Source organism: Mercenaria mercenaria, chromosome 4, assembly GCF_021730395.1.
Source record: "Mercenaria mercenaria strain notata chromosome 4, MADL_Memer_1, whole genome shotgun sequence".
Lineage (NCBI taxonomy): Eukaryota > Metazoa > Mollusca > Bivalvia > Venerida > Veneridae > Mercenaria > Mercenaria mercenaria.
The window spans coordinates 100,546,534-100,567,202 of NC_069364.1; the positions used below are offsets into that span (position 1 = coordinate 100,546,534).

General features: G+C 29.0%; 1 protein-coding gene across 2 annotated transcripts in view; it reads right to left on the reverse strand.

The window, feature by feature from the left end:
* LOC123552514 (uncharacterized) overlaps positions 1-19,413 on the reverse strand; it is a 38,385-nt gene extending 18,972 nt beyond the window's left edge. Inside the window, exons 1-4 of one of the 2 annotated variants that reach the window (XM_045342227.2) lie at positions 19,266-19,413; positions 16,679-16,907; positions 14,442-14,531; positions 13,131-13,229 (exon numbers count right to left, since the gene is read on the reverse strand). In XM_045342227.2, coding sequence (XP_045198162.2) covers positions 13,131-13,229; positions 14,442-14,531; positions 16,679-16,888 — 399 coding nt within the window. In that variant the 5' untranslated portion in view covers positions 16,889-16,907; positions 19,266-19,413. The remainder of the gene's footprint in view (positions 1-13,130; positions 13,230-14,441; positions 14,532-16,678; positions 16,908-19,265) is intronic. The other variant, XM_045342228.2, reaches the window with a different exon arrangement.
* Positions 19,414-20,669: the final 1,256 nt, after the last annotated feature.

Below are 20,669 nucleotides of genomic sequence, written 5' to 3' on the forward strand. Positions count from 1 at the left end.
TACGTTATCTTACATTATTTTACATTATCTTACATTATCTTACATTATTATATAAATGCAATCAAAACTTAATGAAATAAGAATAAGAAAAAAATTAGTCGGGCAAAAGATGAGAGATCTTAGAGAAGAAATAATGAGAGAAAAAATTAAAAAAGCTACAAATCGGGACATGTATACTGAAATTTATAAGCCAATTACTGAAAAAATAGAAAGTCAAAAAGAACAATTATCAAGTCAGTTAAAAGCATTACCTGGAATTAAGGAACAATTAGCGCTACTTCCAAAAAGTATATCAGAAGATCTGACACAAGGTATTGCTGAATTAACTAAAGGAATACAAAATGAATCTGTCGGATGGGTTCCTCAAGATGAACTTAAAAGATTAGAAGATTATGGAAGAGAAAAGATGGGAATAACTGAAGAATCAGAAGAATTAGAAGAAGAATTAGGAGCAAGACCAAAAGAATTTGATCCGGAGGTATTTAATAAAGAAATTGATTTAGATCTTTTAGATGAAAAACAATATTATACACCACAAGAAGTGTTTGATTTTTTTCACACTGAATCTGAAAATCCTAATGAAAAAATGACTAGGGAAGAAGTAGAGGATATCATAAAAAATGTATCAGAGGATATAAAAAAATTGGGTAATGAATCTGGTGCAATAACCAGAATGAAAAATCCCACAGATCTTGATTTAAAGCAACAGGAAGCAATTATAGCTAAGTCGGATAATTATAAAAAATATAGGGAAGTAATCAATGATATTCTAAAACAAGGAAAATATATGGGAAAAGGAATAAGATATCATAATCAAAAACAAAGTTTTCTTAAAGAACCAAAGGTTCTGAATCCATATAAAGTTTCACCAAATGGACAATATGGTAATTTAATTATTAACTTAAATAAACTTTATGGTCAAAACAAATTAATTGCTAAGGATCAAAGAACTGGAAAAGAAGTAATTAATACTGAAGTAGATAATGATTTGATTGATTTGATTAATAAAAGATATAACAATAATAAAAAACATTCAATTCATTCTAGAAAAATATTTAAAGAATTAACAGAAAAGTCAGGATTACCTATCAATAAAAGATCTATGAAATTTAAAAAAGTAATTAGAGGACAAGGTTATGACGTTTGTCCATGTAATCCAGAAGAATTGGTTAATGAGTTGGAGTTAATTTGTGGTTCAATTAATGCTGGAAATAATAATGAAGAACTAAAAAATGAAGGTATTAGAATAATTGATGAACTATTAAAAATGAATTCACTCTTACCAAAAGAACATGAAATGTTATATAAAAAATATTTTTCTTGAATATATAAATGGAACAAAAAATAGTATTAAGTTCTGAAACAGTTAAAGATGATAACAAACATACTCCAAGTGATTTTACAATTAGATTTAGTCGTTCTTTAATTTTAGATAAAAACAAAACTTATGTTGTTGGTTTGGATAGTATTAACACTATGACCTACTCTTGGCATAATATTAGTGATGAATTTTGATAATAAAAGAATTCGTTATAATATTGGTAAGGTTTGGGAAAGATATCATATTACAAATGGTTCTTACAGTTACACAGATATTAATAATTATATTAGGGAAACATTAATAAGTAATGGTGATTATGAATTTGATAAATCAGACATTGCTCCAATAAGTTTGGAATTTGATTTAAGTAGTTTTAAGATTTTGATTTCAATTCATGATAATTTTATGTTGGATTTAAGAATGTCAACTTTTCATACATTGCTTGGATTTAAGAAAAAAAAAATTGGAAAATACTGAATGGGGAACTACAACACCAAATATAACTAACTCTGTGGATACAATTTACATTCATTGTGATCTTATTGATAATTCACTTGTAGATGGTAATTTCAGTGATATTATTTATGCTTTAAGTACTGCAGATTTAACAAGAGCTTATCCATTTACAAAAGAACCACAAAGAGTTGGATATTCTGAAATTAATAAATATATTATAAATTCAATTAGAATATATATTACAGATGTATTTGGTAGAATAATTAATTTTAATGGGGTTGAAACAAGTTTTACACTAATTTTAAAAGAAATTAATTTATTATGAAATGATAAATTTTAGTTTTATATAATGTACAAAAAAGTTTATGACAAAAATAAAGGAATATTTATTTATGTTGATGCTCAGACCGAAGAAGAAATCATACACGGAACAGGTATCTTTGACACTTTAACGAAATTGTTTTCAAGTGGAGTTGCATCTTCAATTAGCACAGCTGGAAAAAAAGCTTTGGAAACAGCAGGAAAAGCAGCACTAGAAAGTGGAACAAAAAAGGTTGGAACAGAAGTTGGAAATTTAGCTGTAAATAAAATTGTTGAAAAATTTAAAAAGAAACCTGCTCCGGCAGTTGGTAATTTAATTGCTAAGGAATTACAAGAAAAGAATAACAGTAAAAATAATAAAAATAATAATGACAAAGAGGAGGATATTAATATAAGACTAAATAGATTATTGTCAGGATCGGGGACGCGTAAACGTATTAACAGATTAATTTATAAAAACTAAAGTTTTAACTTTAATAAAAACTAAAGTTTTAACTTTAATAAAAACTAAAGTTTTAACTTTAATAAAAAAATAAAATAATATATAATATATACATGTTGAGAACAAAACAAAATTGTGAAAGATATGAATTAACTCCTATTCAATTAGATACAGCCTTAATATCTGTCCTGGGAAATAATGTTAAGCAACAAAAAAACGGATATCACTTTACAATTAATGATAGAAGTTCATATTTTGATTGGTTTAATGGTTATTTTGAAGTAAGTTTTAAAGTAAATAAGCTTGCTAACGGTAATAATTATGCTGATGGAGATCAAATTGCTTTGATTAATAATGCAGCTTCATTAATTGATCAGTTAGTGGTTAAACAAAATGGAAAAATTGTTTATGATTGTAATAATTTATATAAGGTAGTAAATGTAAAGAGTTTGGTTGAACTATCTGAAGATTATGCAAAAACAACTGGAACAAATGAATTTATCTCTTTAGATACTTCTACTGTTGCCGAGAGCAGGAATGATCAAGCTGAATATAATGAAGGTTTTGCTACTAGGAAGTTATTAATCCAAGGTGGTGCTGAGGTAAATACTAAAATTCCATTAAATAATTATTCATTTTTTCAGGGTTTAGAAACTAATATTTTACCTCCAAGTCAAATTCAAATAACACTTCAGCTGACAGATGATGATGAATTAATTTTTAGAGCTAATGCTGCTGATTCAGGTAGGGTAATTGTAACAAAATTAATTCTATGGGTTCCACGTTTGGTTTTTAATGAATTTGGACTTAATTTAATTTCTGAAAGATTTACAAAAGCAAGATGGTCATACCTTCGGGAAATGATGATGCAATCAAGTGACACACAACAGATTAATACAACTTTTAGAATAACGGCTGGTGTAACAAAACCACAACATGTATTTGTTTATTTACAACGACCTGATAAAAGTAATGCACAAATACATAATCCACATTTATTAGATACATTTAAACTTAATGCAGCAAATGATGATTATAATTGTACTTTGAGTTCTTGTCGTCTTGAAGTTGGTAATGGTGTTTTTTATCCAGAAACAGAATATACAAGTATATCAAGAATATATGATGATGTAATTAATTATTATTATAAACAAAATAACAAAACTACTGGAAGTCTCTTAAATAGATTTAATTTTCAAAGTTTGTATGGATTTGTTCATTTTAACTTGGAATATAAAAAGGAAGTAACTACAGAAGATCCTAAGCAGATTACATTAACAATTAAGTTAACTACACTTCCCATTGCAAGATATCGTATTTACGCAATTGTATTATATGAGGAAACAGTTGAAATAAATACTATTGGAAATGAACTTGTTATTGTTTAAATAAAATAAATATAAATTATATATAATGGTATCAAATTATATTGAATATAAAGTTAACCTTACAGATGGACAAAAGAAAAATTTAGCACAAGCTTATAATAATAAAATTCCACATACTTTTAGATTAAAACATGAACAATTACATGGAAACTTTCCTTTACTTTTAACAAAAACACAAATTAATCAAATTAAAAAAGCTGTTGCAATAAGAAGGGATTAGAGATTAAAATTTCAAAAAAACAAATGTCCAGTCAAGGTCAAAATGGTGGATTTTTAGGAGCTTTGGCTGGTTTGTTAGGAAAAACAATTCTTCCAATGGCAGCAAAAATAGCTCCAAAAATATTAGCCCCTCTAGGCATTGGAGCCCTTTCTGGACTGGCCAGTACTGGTGTTAGTAAGTTACTTGGGAATGGTATTATTTCAGTAGCTAATGATAAGAGAAATATGATATCGTCATATCTTACACCTAATCAAAGAAAGCAACTAGTAGGATCTGGAGTGATTAAATTAACACAAAAACAGAAACAAGACGGTGGGTTTTTAGGTATGTTGGCTGCTAGTCTAGGGATACCTTTGATTACATCTTTGTTAAGTGGTAAGGGACTACAGATTGATTCTCAGAAAAGACCTTACAGACGAATTCCTATAGTAAAAAAAAAATTAAAATTTATAAACAAACCAATTTCTAACTTTGAAATTGAACAATGGGTAAAACAATTAAAAATTAAAAACTTTAGGGGTGTATTTAGTAGAAATAATTTATTAAAATTAAAAGTAAAGGACGAGTGTGGAATTATAAATTTGGACGACTCTATTGGTCCTGGAACACATTGGGTCTGTTACTTAAATAATATGTATTTCGATCCATTTGGACTTCCTCCACCAAAAGAAGTAATTCAGTATATACCAAATGTAAAATACAACAATGTTCAATATCAAGACAAAACAAGTACACTTTGTGGTTATTATTGTTTATTTTTCATTAAAATGTTACAGGATAAAGTACCGTTGTATGATTTATTGTATAAAATACTAAAAGTTAACAATCAAAGAGTAAATAAACAAACTATTATAAATTATTTTAATAAAAAAGGTTAAAACAATAGTTTTAATTAAAACTTATTAAAACTATGCTTTTATTTAACTGGAATAATTAATATAATGGGAATATTCAATAATATAAATGAAAAAGTAAATAAAATAGAAAGACAATTAATAAGAAAACCTCCATTGTTTTTAACATGTTATACCCAAGATACCGATAGTGGATTATTTCAATGGAAAACTGTAAATGCTAGTCCTGGTTTAGTTCAAAATGGTAATAATGTAAGAATTAGTTTTAATTGCATTTTAATTATTCTTGTTGATGCAATTAAATTAGATAAAGGAGAAGCTAAATTACAACTAAAAAATAAAGAAAATGTAATTCTTCAAAGTTACGATGTAAAAAATAACAGAAAAAATGAATCTATTTCTATTAATTATGCTAATAAATTTAAAATAAATGATGTTATTTATATTAATTCTTTAAACGTTAAAAATATTCAGTTAACAATTTATGGTTCTATAATTTAAGAGTTAATTTAAGAGGTAATTTAAGAGCTAATTTAAGAATTAATTTAAGAATAAGCTAATGTATCAATACCATTATCAAGAATATATCTTTTATCATCATAACATGATAAAGATGTTTTATTTATAACATAACTGGAAAGATTGTGTTTATCAGAACGAATAACTTTAAAGGTGTGATTAGTTTGGGTTGAATTAAACAAAGTATCTTTGTAATTTTTATGAACTATTGTTTTCTTAACAACAAGTTTTTTAATTCCTTTACATTTTTTAATATTAACTTCGTTTTCTAATAAATATGAATACATTTTACTTCTTAATCCGACAAATTCAACAGTGGGAATGCCGGCAGCTTCATCTTTAAATTTTCCAATTACTTTTTTATTATTGTCGAAATAAAATTTTGAGTTGTTATCGTAATCACTATTATCAAATAAATCTTTGTCCTTATAAAAATCCTCATATGCATCTTTGGTTTTAATTTCATAACATAATGAATCAGTGTCAGTGAATAATAATTTACAATTACCCTCGTACTTTTCCCTAATGTAATTATAATGAAAATCATACATTAAATATTTAGATAAATCTAAAATGCACATTCCAACATAACAAGGTCTGTTTAATAACAAACTTTGTTTTATTCTATGAATACCAAGCAAATTCTTGTTAAACATCGTTGAACTAACAAATGAAGGTTTGGCTATATATTTTGATAAAAGGTTTTCATCATGAGTTAATTTAATATTAATCCTCTTGCGAAAATTCTCCATCGTCTTACCGAATACAGAGTTGTTCATTAACTTAAAAAAGTCTTTTTCAAACGAATTTTTTGCTTTAGATCTTTTTTGAGTATTAAAATCAATATACTTTTTTAACCAAGGACTTTCGTCAAAAGTTAATATTTTGTGTATTTTTGTTACTTTTAACCCTAATTGTGTATATAGTTCAAGATTTTTATAATGAACTACATAATTTTGTTTTTTCATTAAAGTTGGAACTAATTTTTTTACATTACTTTTTCCTATTTCAAACTTTGTTTTAATATTTTAACTATAACTGGAAAGCCATTCGTCTGGTATTTTAATTTTTTCAGGGGCTAAAGGATAATCGTTGTGGGTTTTATGTAATTCTTTTGGATATTCAAGATCACATTCAACTATAAAGTTAGTTTTACCTTTTGCAATTAATTTCTTGAATTGTTTTTCGGATATAAATTTAAAGTTTCCAGAGGGTAAAGGTTGACACATAGCCCAACCGTAAACGTTATTGGCGTCGAGGTACATAATGTATTTGCTGTCAAGTTTAGGATCATAATCTTTCATATATTTATTGTTTGCTTTACTGTATCTGTTTGAAATATAACTTATTCCTCCTCTCAGTCCCTTTTCAATAAAAAGATACATATCAATATCAGTTATTAAATCTACCTTAATTCCAGTCATTTTTAACATTGCATCCCAAGCTAAACCAGGGCTACTGAAATAATGACAAGGATCTAATTTGTAGTACTCTTTAACATAATTTTCTAAAATTTTCGAATACATCAGCTAAAAGTAATACGTCAGTTTTTAAATATAGAAACGTGATATTCTCCCATTGTTTTAATTTTAAATTTTATTCCAACGGTTTTAGCATGTTCATATTCGTTGTCAGATATGTGTGTTTCATTTAAAATTGAATAAAAATCTTCTTTAGAAGGTAATTTTGTTTCTTTGAATTTTTAAATGAATCCATGGAATCATATGGATAAACACCTTTTGTTTTTAATAAATTAATGCTTTCACAATCAAATTCTTGAGATAAGTATTTAAATTCTGGAATATTTTTTTACTAGGTTATCCAATGATTGAGACAAAATTGGAATGAATCAATAAAGACCAAGTCAGAAATCATAAATGCCATATTCTTTCCTATTGTTAGGAATAACATTAATTTCTTTTTGAATTTCCCTATTTGTTGCATAAATAAAATGACCGTCATAACCTCTTAAATTGTGAAAAATAACAGGAATTTTGTGTGTTAGTCTAAAATTAATATTACATTCTGAGTGAGCACTTCCTCTGAATTTTCCTGTTATATGACAATGATCCGACAGGATTTTCCTTTTCCTTATATTCTTTTTCACAGATTGACAAACTTTTGTTTTTTAAATTCACTTTCATCTTTTTAGACATTCTTAGTTTCTTTGTTAAAATGTTCTTTAAATATTTTTTACAATATTCCTCTTCCTCAAGCATTTTTTTTCAATAAACTTATAAACTGCATTAGGACCTCTATAAATCGGGTTGGTTTAGTATATTTATCGTCATAGCAACAAACAACTTAATAGCCGTAACCACAATCTATAATGATTTTGATATGGTTCAGTAAATGAAGATTCAAGTTGATGGTAAGCAGTTAAAACTTTTTTAGTTATTGATTCAAAATCAGCATAAATTACAAAAGGTACTGCTAAACCTTTATGGTAATTTTTAAATTGTACTTTACTTCCCTCTTTTGGCATTTTTACGCCTTGGGTACCATTAATAGCTAAACAATTTGTATGTGTTCATTTATATATTCTTTCTTGATAAAATGTTGTAAGCAACTCTTAAAAATGTTTCTTTTTGTAATTTTTTGTTTGTTTATCATTAATCTATTAAAGTCTTTTATCCAAACATAATGTTGGACTACAGTGGTTTTAAACCCTCTTACAGTCATCATCAGTATTTTATCATTATATAATTAGCAACATGTCACAGTGTCTTCGTATTGATATTTGATATGTACAATGGATAAATTCCCGTAGGTTCATTCATAACCAAATATATTAAATGATATTTCATTTAAAACTTCAATTTTAGGTATTTGATTTATTTTAACAGGAAATTTAATTCCAGTATAATCAAGATCGTTTATATGTTTTTTATATTTTGAAACTCTATGAGGGTTTTCTTTAACAGGAAATTTATAAGCTAAATGACACCATCTAAAACATTCATTATCATCGTTCTTTACATTTATTAATCCTTTCATTGAATTTTGTAGTTTATTGGTAATTCTAAATAACTTGAAGCACCAATGGACCTAAATTATATCTATTTATATAATGAGCATCAACTGACTCTATTCTCCAGCCACTTCCTTCAGAAATCCAATTACCAATTCTATTTTATTATTTCATCAAAAGCTTGATGTAAAGTTTTTTTTTATTCATTTGTGTTAATAATTTTCTAAAGCCTTTGATTGAAAATAAGCTGATTTATATATTGTATCATTTTATCCATTTTTGCAAAGTATTTTTAAACAAACGTTTAATTTTATACCTTTTAAAGTTTTAAGTTCAGATTTAAGTATTTCATAAGAGTCGTTTATAGTTAAATATAATTGATTTTTTTTATCTGTCTATATGTAATTTTAATTCAAATTTCTTATAATATTGTTTTGTAGATCCTCGATTTCCATCTATAATTATTATTTAGAAATAAAATTCGTTAAGCAAAAAGGATTAAAAAAATAATTAAAAAAAAAATAATTTAAAAAAATAAATAAATAAATAAAGTTTTGAATTATCTTTAAGAAGAATTAAAATATTTTAAACTTATATCTTTTCCATTAGTTTTTGATATTCCACATTTTACTCGGTTTTTCTCCTTTGCAGCACATTGTTATTAACCCAGAATTAATACCAAGGTTTTTAGACGCTGCATAATTGCTTTTATATGTTTTTCTTCATTAGTATCACAGTCGGTTACAATAACTTTTTTAGGATTGTTCGAATATTATTTGGTCTGGGACAATCACATAATCTTTCAGCATTTTCTTCTTCAGTTAATAGACAACCGCAGTTCCATTCAAATAAATTATTTTTTAAAGATAAGGGTCTATAACATTTTGTAATTTATCAATGACATGATTTTTATTCATCGCTAACTATTTGATCAAGTTTTGATTTAATAACATTTCTTCTTTTAAGAACTTTCTTATATGAATTTTTTCTGGATTCATTATTTCTCCTAAAGTGCTAGATAATTTTGGCATAATCATTCTATCTACCTTTCTATTAACCATCTTATATATAATACTTATAGAAAAAAATCTTTAAAAACGCACCTAATGAAATTATATTGATTTGAGAAATTTGTTTATATTATCTATATCTTTTGAATAAGATTTTAAAGTCATTTTTTCTAAATTGTTATCAACTGTTAAAATTTTAATACCTTCTTGAGACATTCTGTTTAACCATTCTTCGTGTAATTTGTGTAGTTTTTCTAAATAATCTAAACCAACTTTGTTTTCTTCCGTTCTGTTTCTTTTTTGAAGTCTTTTAAAACATATTTTTGGTTTTAACATAAACAAATCCATCAATTGGGTTTTTTCCGTATGGTTTTATAATATGATCATTAAGAAAAGATTGTATACTGCCCACTCGGGTCATTTATAACACCGTTGTCGTGATGTTGTTTGTAAAAACGTTACTGTTAGTTAAATAACAACGTTCAAGAACAGAAACACCATCAAACTGTTTAGCAGAAGATAACATTTTTATATGATTATTTAAAGTTGTTAGCTGAAAAGGAAATAAATATTTGGAAGGTTCTTGAGCAGAAAGTTCAAAAAGGTTATATGAATTATAATCAGAGTCCATAACATTTTGCCATTCGTGAATTGGTTCTGGAATTATATTAAAATTAGGATTATATTCTTTAATAATATCTAAAAACGTACTTTTTCCTGATGCAATATTACCTTCAACTGATATAATTTTTCTCATTTATATAAAATACTTATAGAAAAAATCTTTAATTAAAGTTAAAGTTAATACAGCTCTTCTTCTTTTTTACTTTTATATCCGTTAAGTTTAAATTCCTTCATATGCATTTCAAGAGGTGTTGAATAATTTTTTTCTTTCTGCATTTCTAATAGTATTGTAAAAATATCCTGAATAACTTTATTTGGATCTTCTTTATTTACTTTTCCAATCTGTGCTTTTGTTATAAGTTGTTTTATTTTGTGATGATGTGTTTTTAAAATAAATTTCTTGTCGTCAAGTTTTAGTCTGTTAGTAAATATGGTAATTACTGATGGAACAGCACCAGCAACTGCTACAAATACAGGAATAGCTGGAACAAGTGCTAATGCAGCTGAACAACCAAAGACACCTGCTGTAATATATAACCCAGTACTTACTCTCCCACAAAATTTATAACTTTTTCTGTAAGCAGCAGCTAGTTTAGTTAAGTGAATAATTAATTGATCTATTGTTTCTATTCCATTATTATTAGAAATTAGATTTTTATTACTCATTTATATAATTACACTTTTTATTTTCTAAATTAAATTTGTTCAAGATCGCTAAATGGAACCCAACTATTAAATTTTTCGCTATAACCCTTCCATTTTACTAAAGCTTGTTTTTTCTTATAGTCTCGTCTAATAACTTTTTCAATTCTAAAAACTTCTTGTGTAGTAGGTAAAAGTTCTTGTCCGTAAAATGAACCTTGAATTATTTCATCATTTAAATCTTTAATAGTGTATGTTCTGGGATTTGTATTATTAATTTTATAAATTATAAATATTTCCTCTGTCCAGTTTGGTGTATATCCTTTTTCGAAATGTCTTTTAAGTTTGCTTAAGCGAACTCGATCACCAATTTTAAATTTTGCTTTGCTCTTTGGTATCTTTAAATCACCATATAAATTAAAGTAAACAGTACCTTTATTTAAGTTTTTACTGGCTTCGGTTGGTGTCATTTTTATACTAGAATGTTTTGTTTTGTTATATTTATCAACCATATCCTGCAAATTATCTAAATAAGTATAAGTATTATTTGTTGTAAAATATTTCCACATTATTCTTTTTAAAGTTTTATTGAATCTTTCAATTACTACAGCTTTGCCTTCATTAAATGTATGATACATATTAATCTTATTTTTATTCAAAAATGATTCAAACTTTTTATTATAAAATTCTTTTCCTTCATCCACCCATAAATTTATTGGTAATCGCACTTTTAAAATTATTTTTTCAAATGCTTCTGTAACAGATTCTCCGGTTTTATTCTTTAATGGAATAACCCAAGCATATTTACTAAATATATCAATAACGGTTAACAAGTACTTTACTCCTTTATTATATTTTGAAAAAGCTTGCATGTCAACTAAATCAGCTGACCAAGTATCATCAATATCATTAACTATCACTCTTCGTTTCCTAAATTTCCTTTTAATTGGTTTGTGTAATTCTTCTGCTAATTCATCACTCCAATTTATTTCGGGGGTAGTAAAAGTTTGCTCTACCCCCTTTTCCCGTTTTTTGATTTTTGTCTGGGTGTTAAACCCATAGGGAACTGTTGTTCCTGTCCGAGACCAAGTTTGTATTTCGTTTTGATAGCTGGTTTTACAACTAAATGTTTTGCAATCTTTTCTCCAAATGTTTTTGACTTAGTGTTCTTTAAATTGGAAAGCATTTGTTTATCACATTCACTTTTACTTAGTCCTGAGTCGTAGCAAAAGTCATGATTCATACATACTGCATCTAGTTCGTTGACAGGAGGTCCGTTATCTAAAGGATTTCCTGGTCCACAATAGTTATATCCTGGAAGTGTTAAACCTTTTTTAGGTAATAAAGGTAACATTGCTTTATGAATATCTAAATTACCTGCTTTGATAGTACTTTTAACAAATTTTGCTTTCATTTTCCCACAAGACGAACAGGTAGCTTTTATCATTTTTCTCCCATTTTTTGTTATAACATAATGGGGGTTTATATTATCAGTAAATCTTCTTTCTTTCAAACAATATATTTCATTTTGTAAACTCATCTATATCATATGTATTTAAAACTTCTTAGTTGGTTTTAACTGGGTTTAAAACCTGTGGATTTTAAATTGTCCGGCATTGACCAGTCCTGACTAAGGGTCAAAAGGTCAAATGAGGTTATACTGTTTTCGCACAAACAATTACTTTACTACTAACGTCATGAATATGTTCCTGTTAGATAGTGTTTATGCAGATTCTTTTTTATAGAAGTATTGTTATAGGGATTTTTTATAGAAAGATAAGAACATTTTCGTACAGGTCTGAAATGTTTCCAGCTTGAAGGCGTCGCGTATTTTTTTATTACGTATACATTTTTGCGACAATTTTTACTTTTTATCTACTATACTTTATCAGAAAATTTATGAAAATAATGGGTATTTTCAATTATTGCTGGTCCTGAGCAGCTATATAAAATAGAATAAGTGGAAACTTCACAAGTCGCCCAACACGACAAAAACGAAAATGTTGCAGGCTCGGTTTGATTGAGCCTGTTCATGGACGGTAGTGGAAATGCATGCTACCGTTCACGCTCTCTAGCCCCGTGTTGAGCAGAACTCAACATTTACCCACGCAACAAGTACAAAAAATAATGTAGAGACATCTGCAGATGTGTTCATACTTAAACTTAGTGTTAAGACTTTTGATAAGCTGAACATAGCTTTATACTTATATCATCTTCTATTAATTTATATATGTGACATGAAGTGCGACAAATGCTCATACATTACTAAACATCTTGACAAACATGTTTTCGGATAAAACATTTTGAGGATTTGTCTCTTAGATAAGATTTTTCCAGCTTAAAGAACACATGTTTAGCTTACTTTATCCGCTTTATTGACGTCTGGTTTCCGTTGTAGACAAAGTGTAATCTCCGAGGTGTTTCCTAGGTTACATAAGTAATGTAATGTTGTCTTTCCCACCTAAATGATAAAAAGAGCACCGTTTATCATTTCTAAAGGACAATACTGCCCATTGAGAAGACGTTTCCCCATTGCCAGTTTGTAGTTGTTTACTTTTGAAGCTAACTCGACATAACATCAATAGTCATGTGGCAAACGCTCAGCTAGACCTTTATCAAAATGTTGTTTGTTTTCCGCTTAATTTGTTTTTATTTCAGTTCATTAATACTTTTGTCTGGTATCTTCCCGTCGCATTTGCTTTAAAATTCACGTTATTCGTGACTTCTTTTTTCTGAATACAATTTGTGGAATAAAAGACTTAAAGAATCGTGCCGCCGGTTTAATTAGTGTGCCACGCATTAGTGTAATAGTAAACTAAATCCGACTTGGACATGCGCACTCGTTTACCAGTTATAAAAGTCTGCTATTATTCTTCTTGCTTGCATTCTTTGCTATCAAAGGATCTTCTTACAGATTTTATTACTCAGCATAATAAGAACACCCTACTCAGTTTTGATTGGCGCACACGCTTGCCGTTGTAACCTTGCGATATTGGATTTAGCCAGTGACAGATATTGCGGCAATGTTAAACTGAGTTTTGTTTGAAGTTGTTCAGAGACAGACGTACGCCGGCAAAACGTCAGTAGGGAAAGATATCTTACTGAGTTGTAATTGTACACATTTTTAGAATTGATCTTAGAAAACAGTTTACACTTGACACACGTCGACACAGCGCAACAACTTAATGGTAATGCAGTTAACCAATGTGCTCCGCTGAGATGTCTGTGTGTGCAAGCAATTCATTGGAATTTTCCAGTTAAAGATACGATATAACGTGTTTTTGATACGATTCCATTTTCCAAACCAAAGCTGAATGTTGCCACTGACATATTATATGCTATCTCTTAAGTTCCAAAGCGGAACTATCTAAACTTATCGTTGTCGTTGACAACATCATAGGTTTAGATGCTGATAATTATGGAACTTTTCAATTTAAGGAAGCCACTTAAGAAAGATTGCTGGTTGTTTCAGGGTACTCGGAAACAAGGAAACTGTCGTGAGAGACGGTTAGTGGTATTCATCCACCAATAAAAGCTCACAATTTGAATATGATAACATAGTTCTTAGGATCACGTCAGTTATTAAAATCTCATGGTCTTGCAGACCGATAAATAAACAATTCAATTAGAAATAGCATATACTAATCAAAATCATGACATGAAATTTACTTACTTCGTCTGTTGTATCAATGAGCAGTTTAGGACTTTCCTGTAATATAGCAGACACAAGGTCGAAATTCTTTGCCTTTGTAGCTTCCAACAACTGCAAATGACAATGGCGGTATTAGATCACCCTTGTAAGTCAATGGAGGACCACAGCAGAAAGCATTTATATTTCCTCGGCAACGGGCATTAATTCTTGCATATTATCGTAGACATGTTCAAGACTTAACATACTTACCTTTTCTTAAGAAAAAAAAGATAATTTTTCGGGCTTTAAACAATTAATAATGCTTTTTATCATTGTCTTTCATATAGAAGATTCATCTAGATCTACTGACAATTTTCAAAACCTCATCAAACATGTAGTGTGAGATTTCGGTAAACCATCTCTGGAAAACATAATATCATGATATACAGCTATTCATTTACAGGTGTTTTGGTGTCAATGTATGAGATATATTTTAAAATCACTTGTTTTTGTTGAGTTCATTGTTGCAAATATCCATGAATTTTAATAAATATAAAAATGGTATTCTCGCACAATATACTTATAATTGTAATTTAAGTAAATTATCAAAGACTTCTTGTCCAAAAAAATATTCGTTTTTGTCAAAGCCCTAAATCCAGTGCCAAAGAAATTTATCAAATTAAAGAAATTATTTCTTGAGATATTTCATACAGAAAAATGAAAAAGAATTGAAATCGGTATTAGATATGTGTAATGCTGTTACAAAATCAATCTTTAATTTTAATCTTTGCTGTCAAATCAAGCCAGTTGTGCTGGTGTATAAATTTGTTAATTGAGGGGCCCATAGTAATAAAAATCGTAACTAGCCAGCCAGCTGGGGGGCCCGGGCCCCCTGGCCCCCCACCTGGACACGTGCCTGTTTATTTCCTTAATTAAGGACAGGTGCTACGCTTTTGAATGTTAAAAACGGACTGGCATTTTAACAGGACACATTATAACATGGGTGAATACATTGAAACATGGACTTTTACTCTTACACAAAAAATGGACTTATAATGTTACATGGTACTTTGAAAATAGACAGTAACTTAGCAGGATACTTTAAAATATGGACTTGTTCTGGAATAGGATATTATAAAACAAACACGTGTAATGTAACTGAATATTTCAAATACGGAATTGCATTGATAAAAGATACATCTAAACACAGATAATACTTTTGAACACGGATTTGCACTTATCAGGAAATATCAGGTAGAACTATAACATGACACTTTTAAAGCATTTATAAACATGAGAACATGTGCTTGAAAAGAGACTATTACGGACAAGTGTTACATTTTCATCTCGAACATTTGCTGTATATTCTGAGATAATTTGACAGTATCTATTCATTTATGCCATTTTTTTTTCAAAATTAGAAAAAGAAAGATGAAATAACTTCATGTCTATTACTAAACATCTGTAAACGACCACTCGCTCCTATAATAACAACATGCAACAAAATCTAAGGAAATTGTTCTAAAGAACTAACTGAGACCGTTTAACCAGCATGTTTACAAGCCTTTAAGATACAGTGTCTCTGGAACAGCTTTCTCATTAAGTTCGTATAAGAACATTTAATTGAAGACCACACAATATTGACTGCCAGTGCTTTTAATTTCTTATTTTACTTTGATCTTTCTCAATAGCATACAGATAAAATCACATAACGTGTTAAGTTGTAATTTACTGAGAGGAATCCTATTAATGGAAGGCTTAGCATCCATCATAAAAATAGTATTTCCATCTTTAAAAGTTGATATTTCATAAAATGTTTATTGTAAACATGCAAGATCTTCGTGCGATCATATGCAAATTTATATGTCTAGTTCTATTAGGATAAATGCGTTATACATTATGATATGACAATAAAAGCGGAGACCATCTCGTCATATAACATTTCTAATCTACATTTGCATCTCGTTCGGTACACTTTTACACGATTCATTCGTATGAGAGGACATTTTCATTGTCGTTAGATCTGTGTACATAATGTTAATCTATCTTAGCTTATTTAGTTGAGACTACGAAACCGCTTTTCCTTAGTAGCTTAAGATGACATATTCACAATGCATTCATGCGACAAATATATCAGAAAGTCAAGTAAATGTAGTGAAAAGGCTTTGCATAACTGTTAAGACAATGTTAACTACGAGATACAACATCATTTTGATTCCTATAACATAACTATTATTTGATAACTTTAAAAATCAACCAGATGAAAAGACTGTACTTACCTTCATTGAATCAACTTTAGGACCTTCACTTTGAAATTTCTTCTCTGGTGTTTTTTTATCAGATAAGTCAGCACTTCCTTCATCTGACTCTTTACTTTCTTCTGCATCTTCTGTCTCGGACGTCTTTTTAACATCTTTGTCAATTGCAACATCATTCTCGGCTTCAGTCCCGCTCCGTGAGGTATCAGTTTTGTTACTTATGTCAGTCATGATGTATTGCTATGTGTGGCTGTTTAAATTTGTAACAGTGATTAAAACCAGGAACATTCCCAAATAAAAATAATCAAATATGAGATTGTTACTTTATTTTCAGTTCATTTGGAATCAATTCAATAAATTTGTATATCAGAGGTGCTAGTGTTGCACGTCTCAGTAGAGAGTTTGAGATTTCAACCTTCCCCTTCAACGTCTCTCATATATATTTTGGGTAACACGTCACCGATATGCGTGTATTTTATTTATATCAGACGTTGCTACTAAAGTTTTCCATGTAATATCAAGTAAGCCTAAGACTTCTCTTTATTACTATGTGAAATAAAAAGATTTGTTTCAGGATTTGTGCTTATTAAGTTATTCGATTATCCATCTGTATAATTAGACTAAATTTGATGCGAAACACTATCAATAAGTATAAGAATAATGAAGTTTTGTATGGCTAATAATTGTAACTAAATACATTGAACTGAATCTGGAAGTATGAAGTTATCAATTGATTTTGAGAAGCATTGAGATTTTGTTCAAACTTTAACTTCTACGGCATAATTGTGAAGTTTTGAACGTCCGAGGATGTGATATCACGAAAGTCAAAACTTCAGTCTTTTTTCATTTACTATGTCTACATACTCGGCATCAAAGACTGAAATCTGGATGGAGGCACATGGCAGGACAGTCATTTTACTTGAAAAATAAATTATTACGCGCGATTATCGTTTGGTGGAACATTTTATTTTCACTTCCAGATAAAAACAATCCGTTTCTGTCTGACACTTTATACGACAGGTGCGTTTTAATTATAAACATAAAATGATACTAGTAAGACGGAAAATTCCTCGGAAGTATCAGACAATTTCAGATCTATGATATCATGATGCGAGAAGTTTCCTGTTAGCCGGATGGGATAACTCCATTCTTTACATGCACGGAGCCAGAGCCTGGCAGAGGGGCATTGTGGGTCAATCCCCCCTTTGATTCTTACATTTTACAAAGAAAATCGGTCTTGAAACTCGGCGTGACCCCCCTCCCCCTGAAATGGGTGACCCCCTCTTTAAAGTTGGTGTCCCCCTAACCGAAATTCCTGGATCTGCACATGCTTTACTTATAAAATAGTATATTCAAACAAATACATGTATATGCCCACATGTTATTTTGTGCGTCAATTTCCGTCTCCATCTAGCATTTCTTGACTGTTTCGCTAGACACATGGTGATTTGGCACGATTATATTGTGCTGTCTGAGAGTTTGGCATTATATAAAGTCATGCAGAGTGTCATGATGCCAAAACGTATGATATCACGAGAGTATCTTACATTTGTTTCAATTCGCTTGTTAAATGTATTCATAACTTGTGTATATTGGCTCATGTTATCAACATATCTTTTAAAAGGTTAAATTTTCATCAGGTACATTGTTTATGAGTGTCTACAAGTAAAACGCGTCTTTTAAGGAATTCGATGTACAAAGTACCAATTCAAAGTGACAAAACCTTTAAGAAAAACTATGAAATACTAGTCCACAGCATGACGGATGAATCTGTCCTTTATATTTTATGGTCATGCCTTTTGTGCTTGCTTTATCGCATAGATTTAACTTAATTTCAAAGTATTTCGACAAATGCATTTGTAATAGTTCGTGTTTCATGTTTTTGTTTGAAAAATATTAACTGCTTCATCTTTCAAGAACACCATCAACAATAAATACGTTGATATGATTATCATTTTTATAATGCACGAAAAATAAACCGATCTAATTACGGATAAATTGAAAAGATTAAATGAAGTAAGGTTCATTCTAAAGTTTGAAATCTCAAGGAATTTTAATCGAACTTCAACTTCATACGTTAACTTCGCAAGAGACGTTGAAGGGGAAGGCGAAGGTTGAAATCTCAAACTCTCTATTACCTCTCATAATGAGACTCTATTACATAGAGACTGCTATCATTTTATTTGGTTCCAAAGGAAGGTATCCAGATATTTTATTGATAAGGACTTTAATGGAAAAATAGTTTGTTAAATAATTTCATATAATTTCAAATAGTGGGGAAATATAAGCATTTAGATTAAAAGTTTGGTGAAAATTTTCTACTTCAATATCAAACCCAGTTGTTTTCTTCATAACCGTATCAATTATATCCTCATCTCCAACCCTAAAATTGTATGAAATTTCCAACTCATGTCCTTTAGAAAAAAAATTCTCAGTTTTGGATAAATGTAACAACTCGAAAAGAATGTAATGCTAATTTAGTATAAAACTTAAATATAAAACTACAAGCGATTCTTAAACCTATAACTTCTAATCAAATAGTTTACAAAATGGATATTCATAATAAGATAATGATACTTTTAACCAAATAAAAAAAATATATATATACCTTACTTTCCTTGCCTCCTTACAAAATATAATTACAAAGACATTCACACAGCAAAAGCAACATTTAAGCATTTATATTTTGCACAAAAGCAAAACTTGACAGACCGCTAGCTACCCGTACCGCTTGAATTGATTAGACCAAAAACAATAATTTTAATTTATTTAATCAATAGATTAAACTTTCCATTGTTTTATGTTGTCTTACCACACTGTGTGTGTTAAATCAGATCGTATCAGATCGTACTAAATTTCAAATCCATTCATGCGTCACCGACTTCCTCGTTCTTATATCTAATTCAACAATGCCTTTTTGAAAAAGAATTTTGACAATTATCCTGTCATTATTAAAATTCTATAACTATGTGATGGATCAATTGATTTGTTTCTTAACTGTTTTTAAAAATTCTAATGTAGACCGCCATTCTCAAAAATACATATGACCCCGATTTTGTTTTCTCTTACATATATTAGTTACGTTAGTGTATTTCGTATGATAAAACATGTGTTTCATTTTAGAAACAGATAAAAAGTTGTTAATCTTTTAAAACATATAATAAAATTATGTTTTAACAGACTTTGAAAATGCAAAACTGTATGAACCCAAATAAATATTAAATATTGGGTTGTTCTATCGCCTCTTACCTTCTCAGTGTCAATAAAACGGACCGAGCTAAGGAGGCTAAAAATGTTGAAGGATCCAGGGAACCTGTTCCCCTGGAATTGGCTTAGGTTCATTGTGTAGAACGTCTGCCCTGCATTCTGTAGTATTTCCTAAATATGAAAATAAAATATACCGTAACTATAATTTAAACTGTCGAAAAACCTTTTACACATGATAAATGCCTGAATGATTTTCTTAAATCGCGGTATTTATTGTTTATTTTGCGTTTATAGTCATGCATTATATAGTAATGACGTATTTATTAAAATGGCGCTTTAACTTTTACTTTGTTAACTTTAAACTTAGTAAGATAATTGTCATTATACATGTTACATGCATACCTTGCTGGCTTTAAAGGTACCTTGGTAATATTAAAAAAACTGACGTACGCAAAAATAAAGCAAAATAGATCTATTTATAAAATTGTAATTAAAAATTTGAAGCCATTCACAACAGTCATCCAAGTTATTGCATGGAATCATTACAGTTTTGAAAGTACAACATTCAGATGTAAGGGATACTTAAGCTTATGTACTATACATTGATCATATAAACATGGGCTCTTCCTCTTCAAAACATTCGCCTCCGTCTTTGTCAATGGCTCAACCATTTTTTTTCTTCAAATTCTCTAAACAAAAGTTAACATGTTACATACACTCTTCTAGAAATTGATTCATTATTATTCGATCTACCCGGCCTTCTCCATGCCCAACCGTTCATGAATTTGTTTTCACAGTCGAAAAA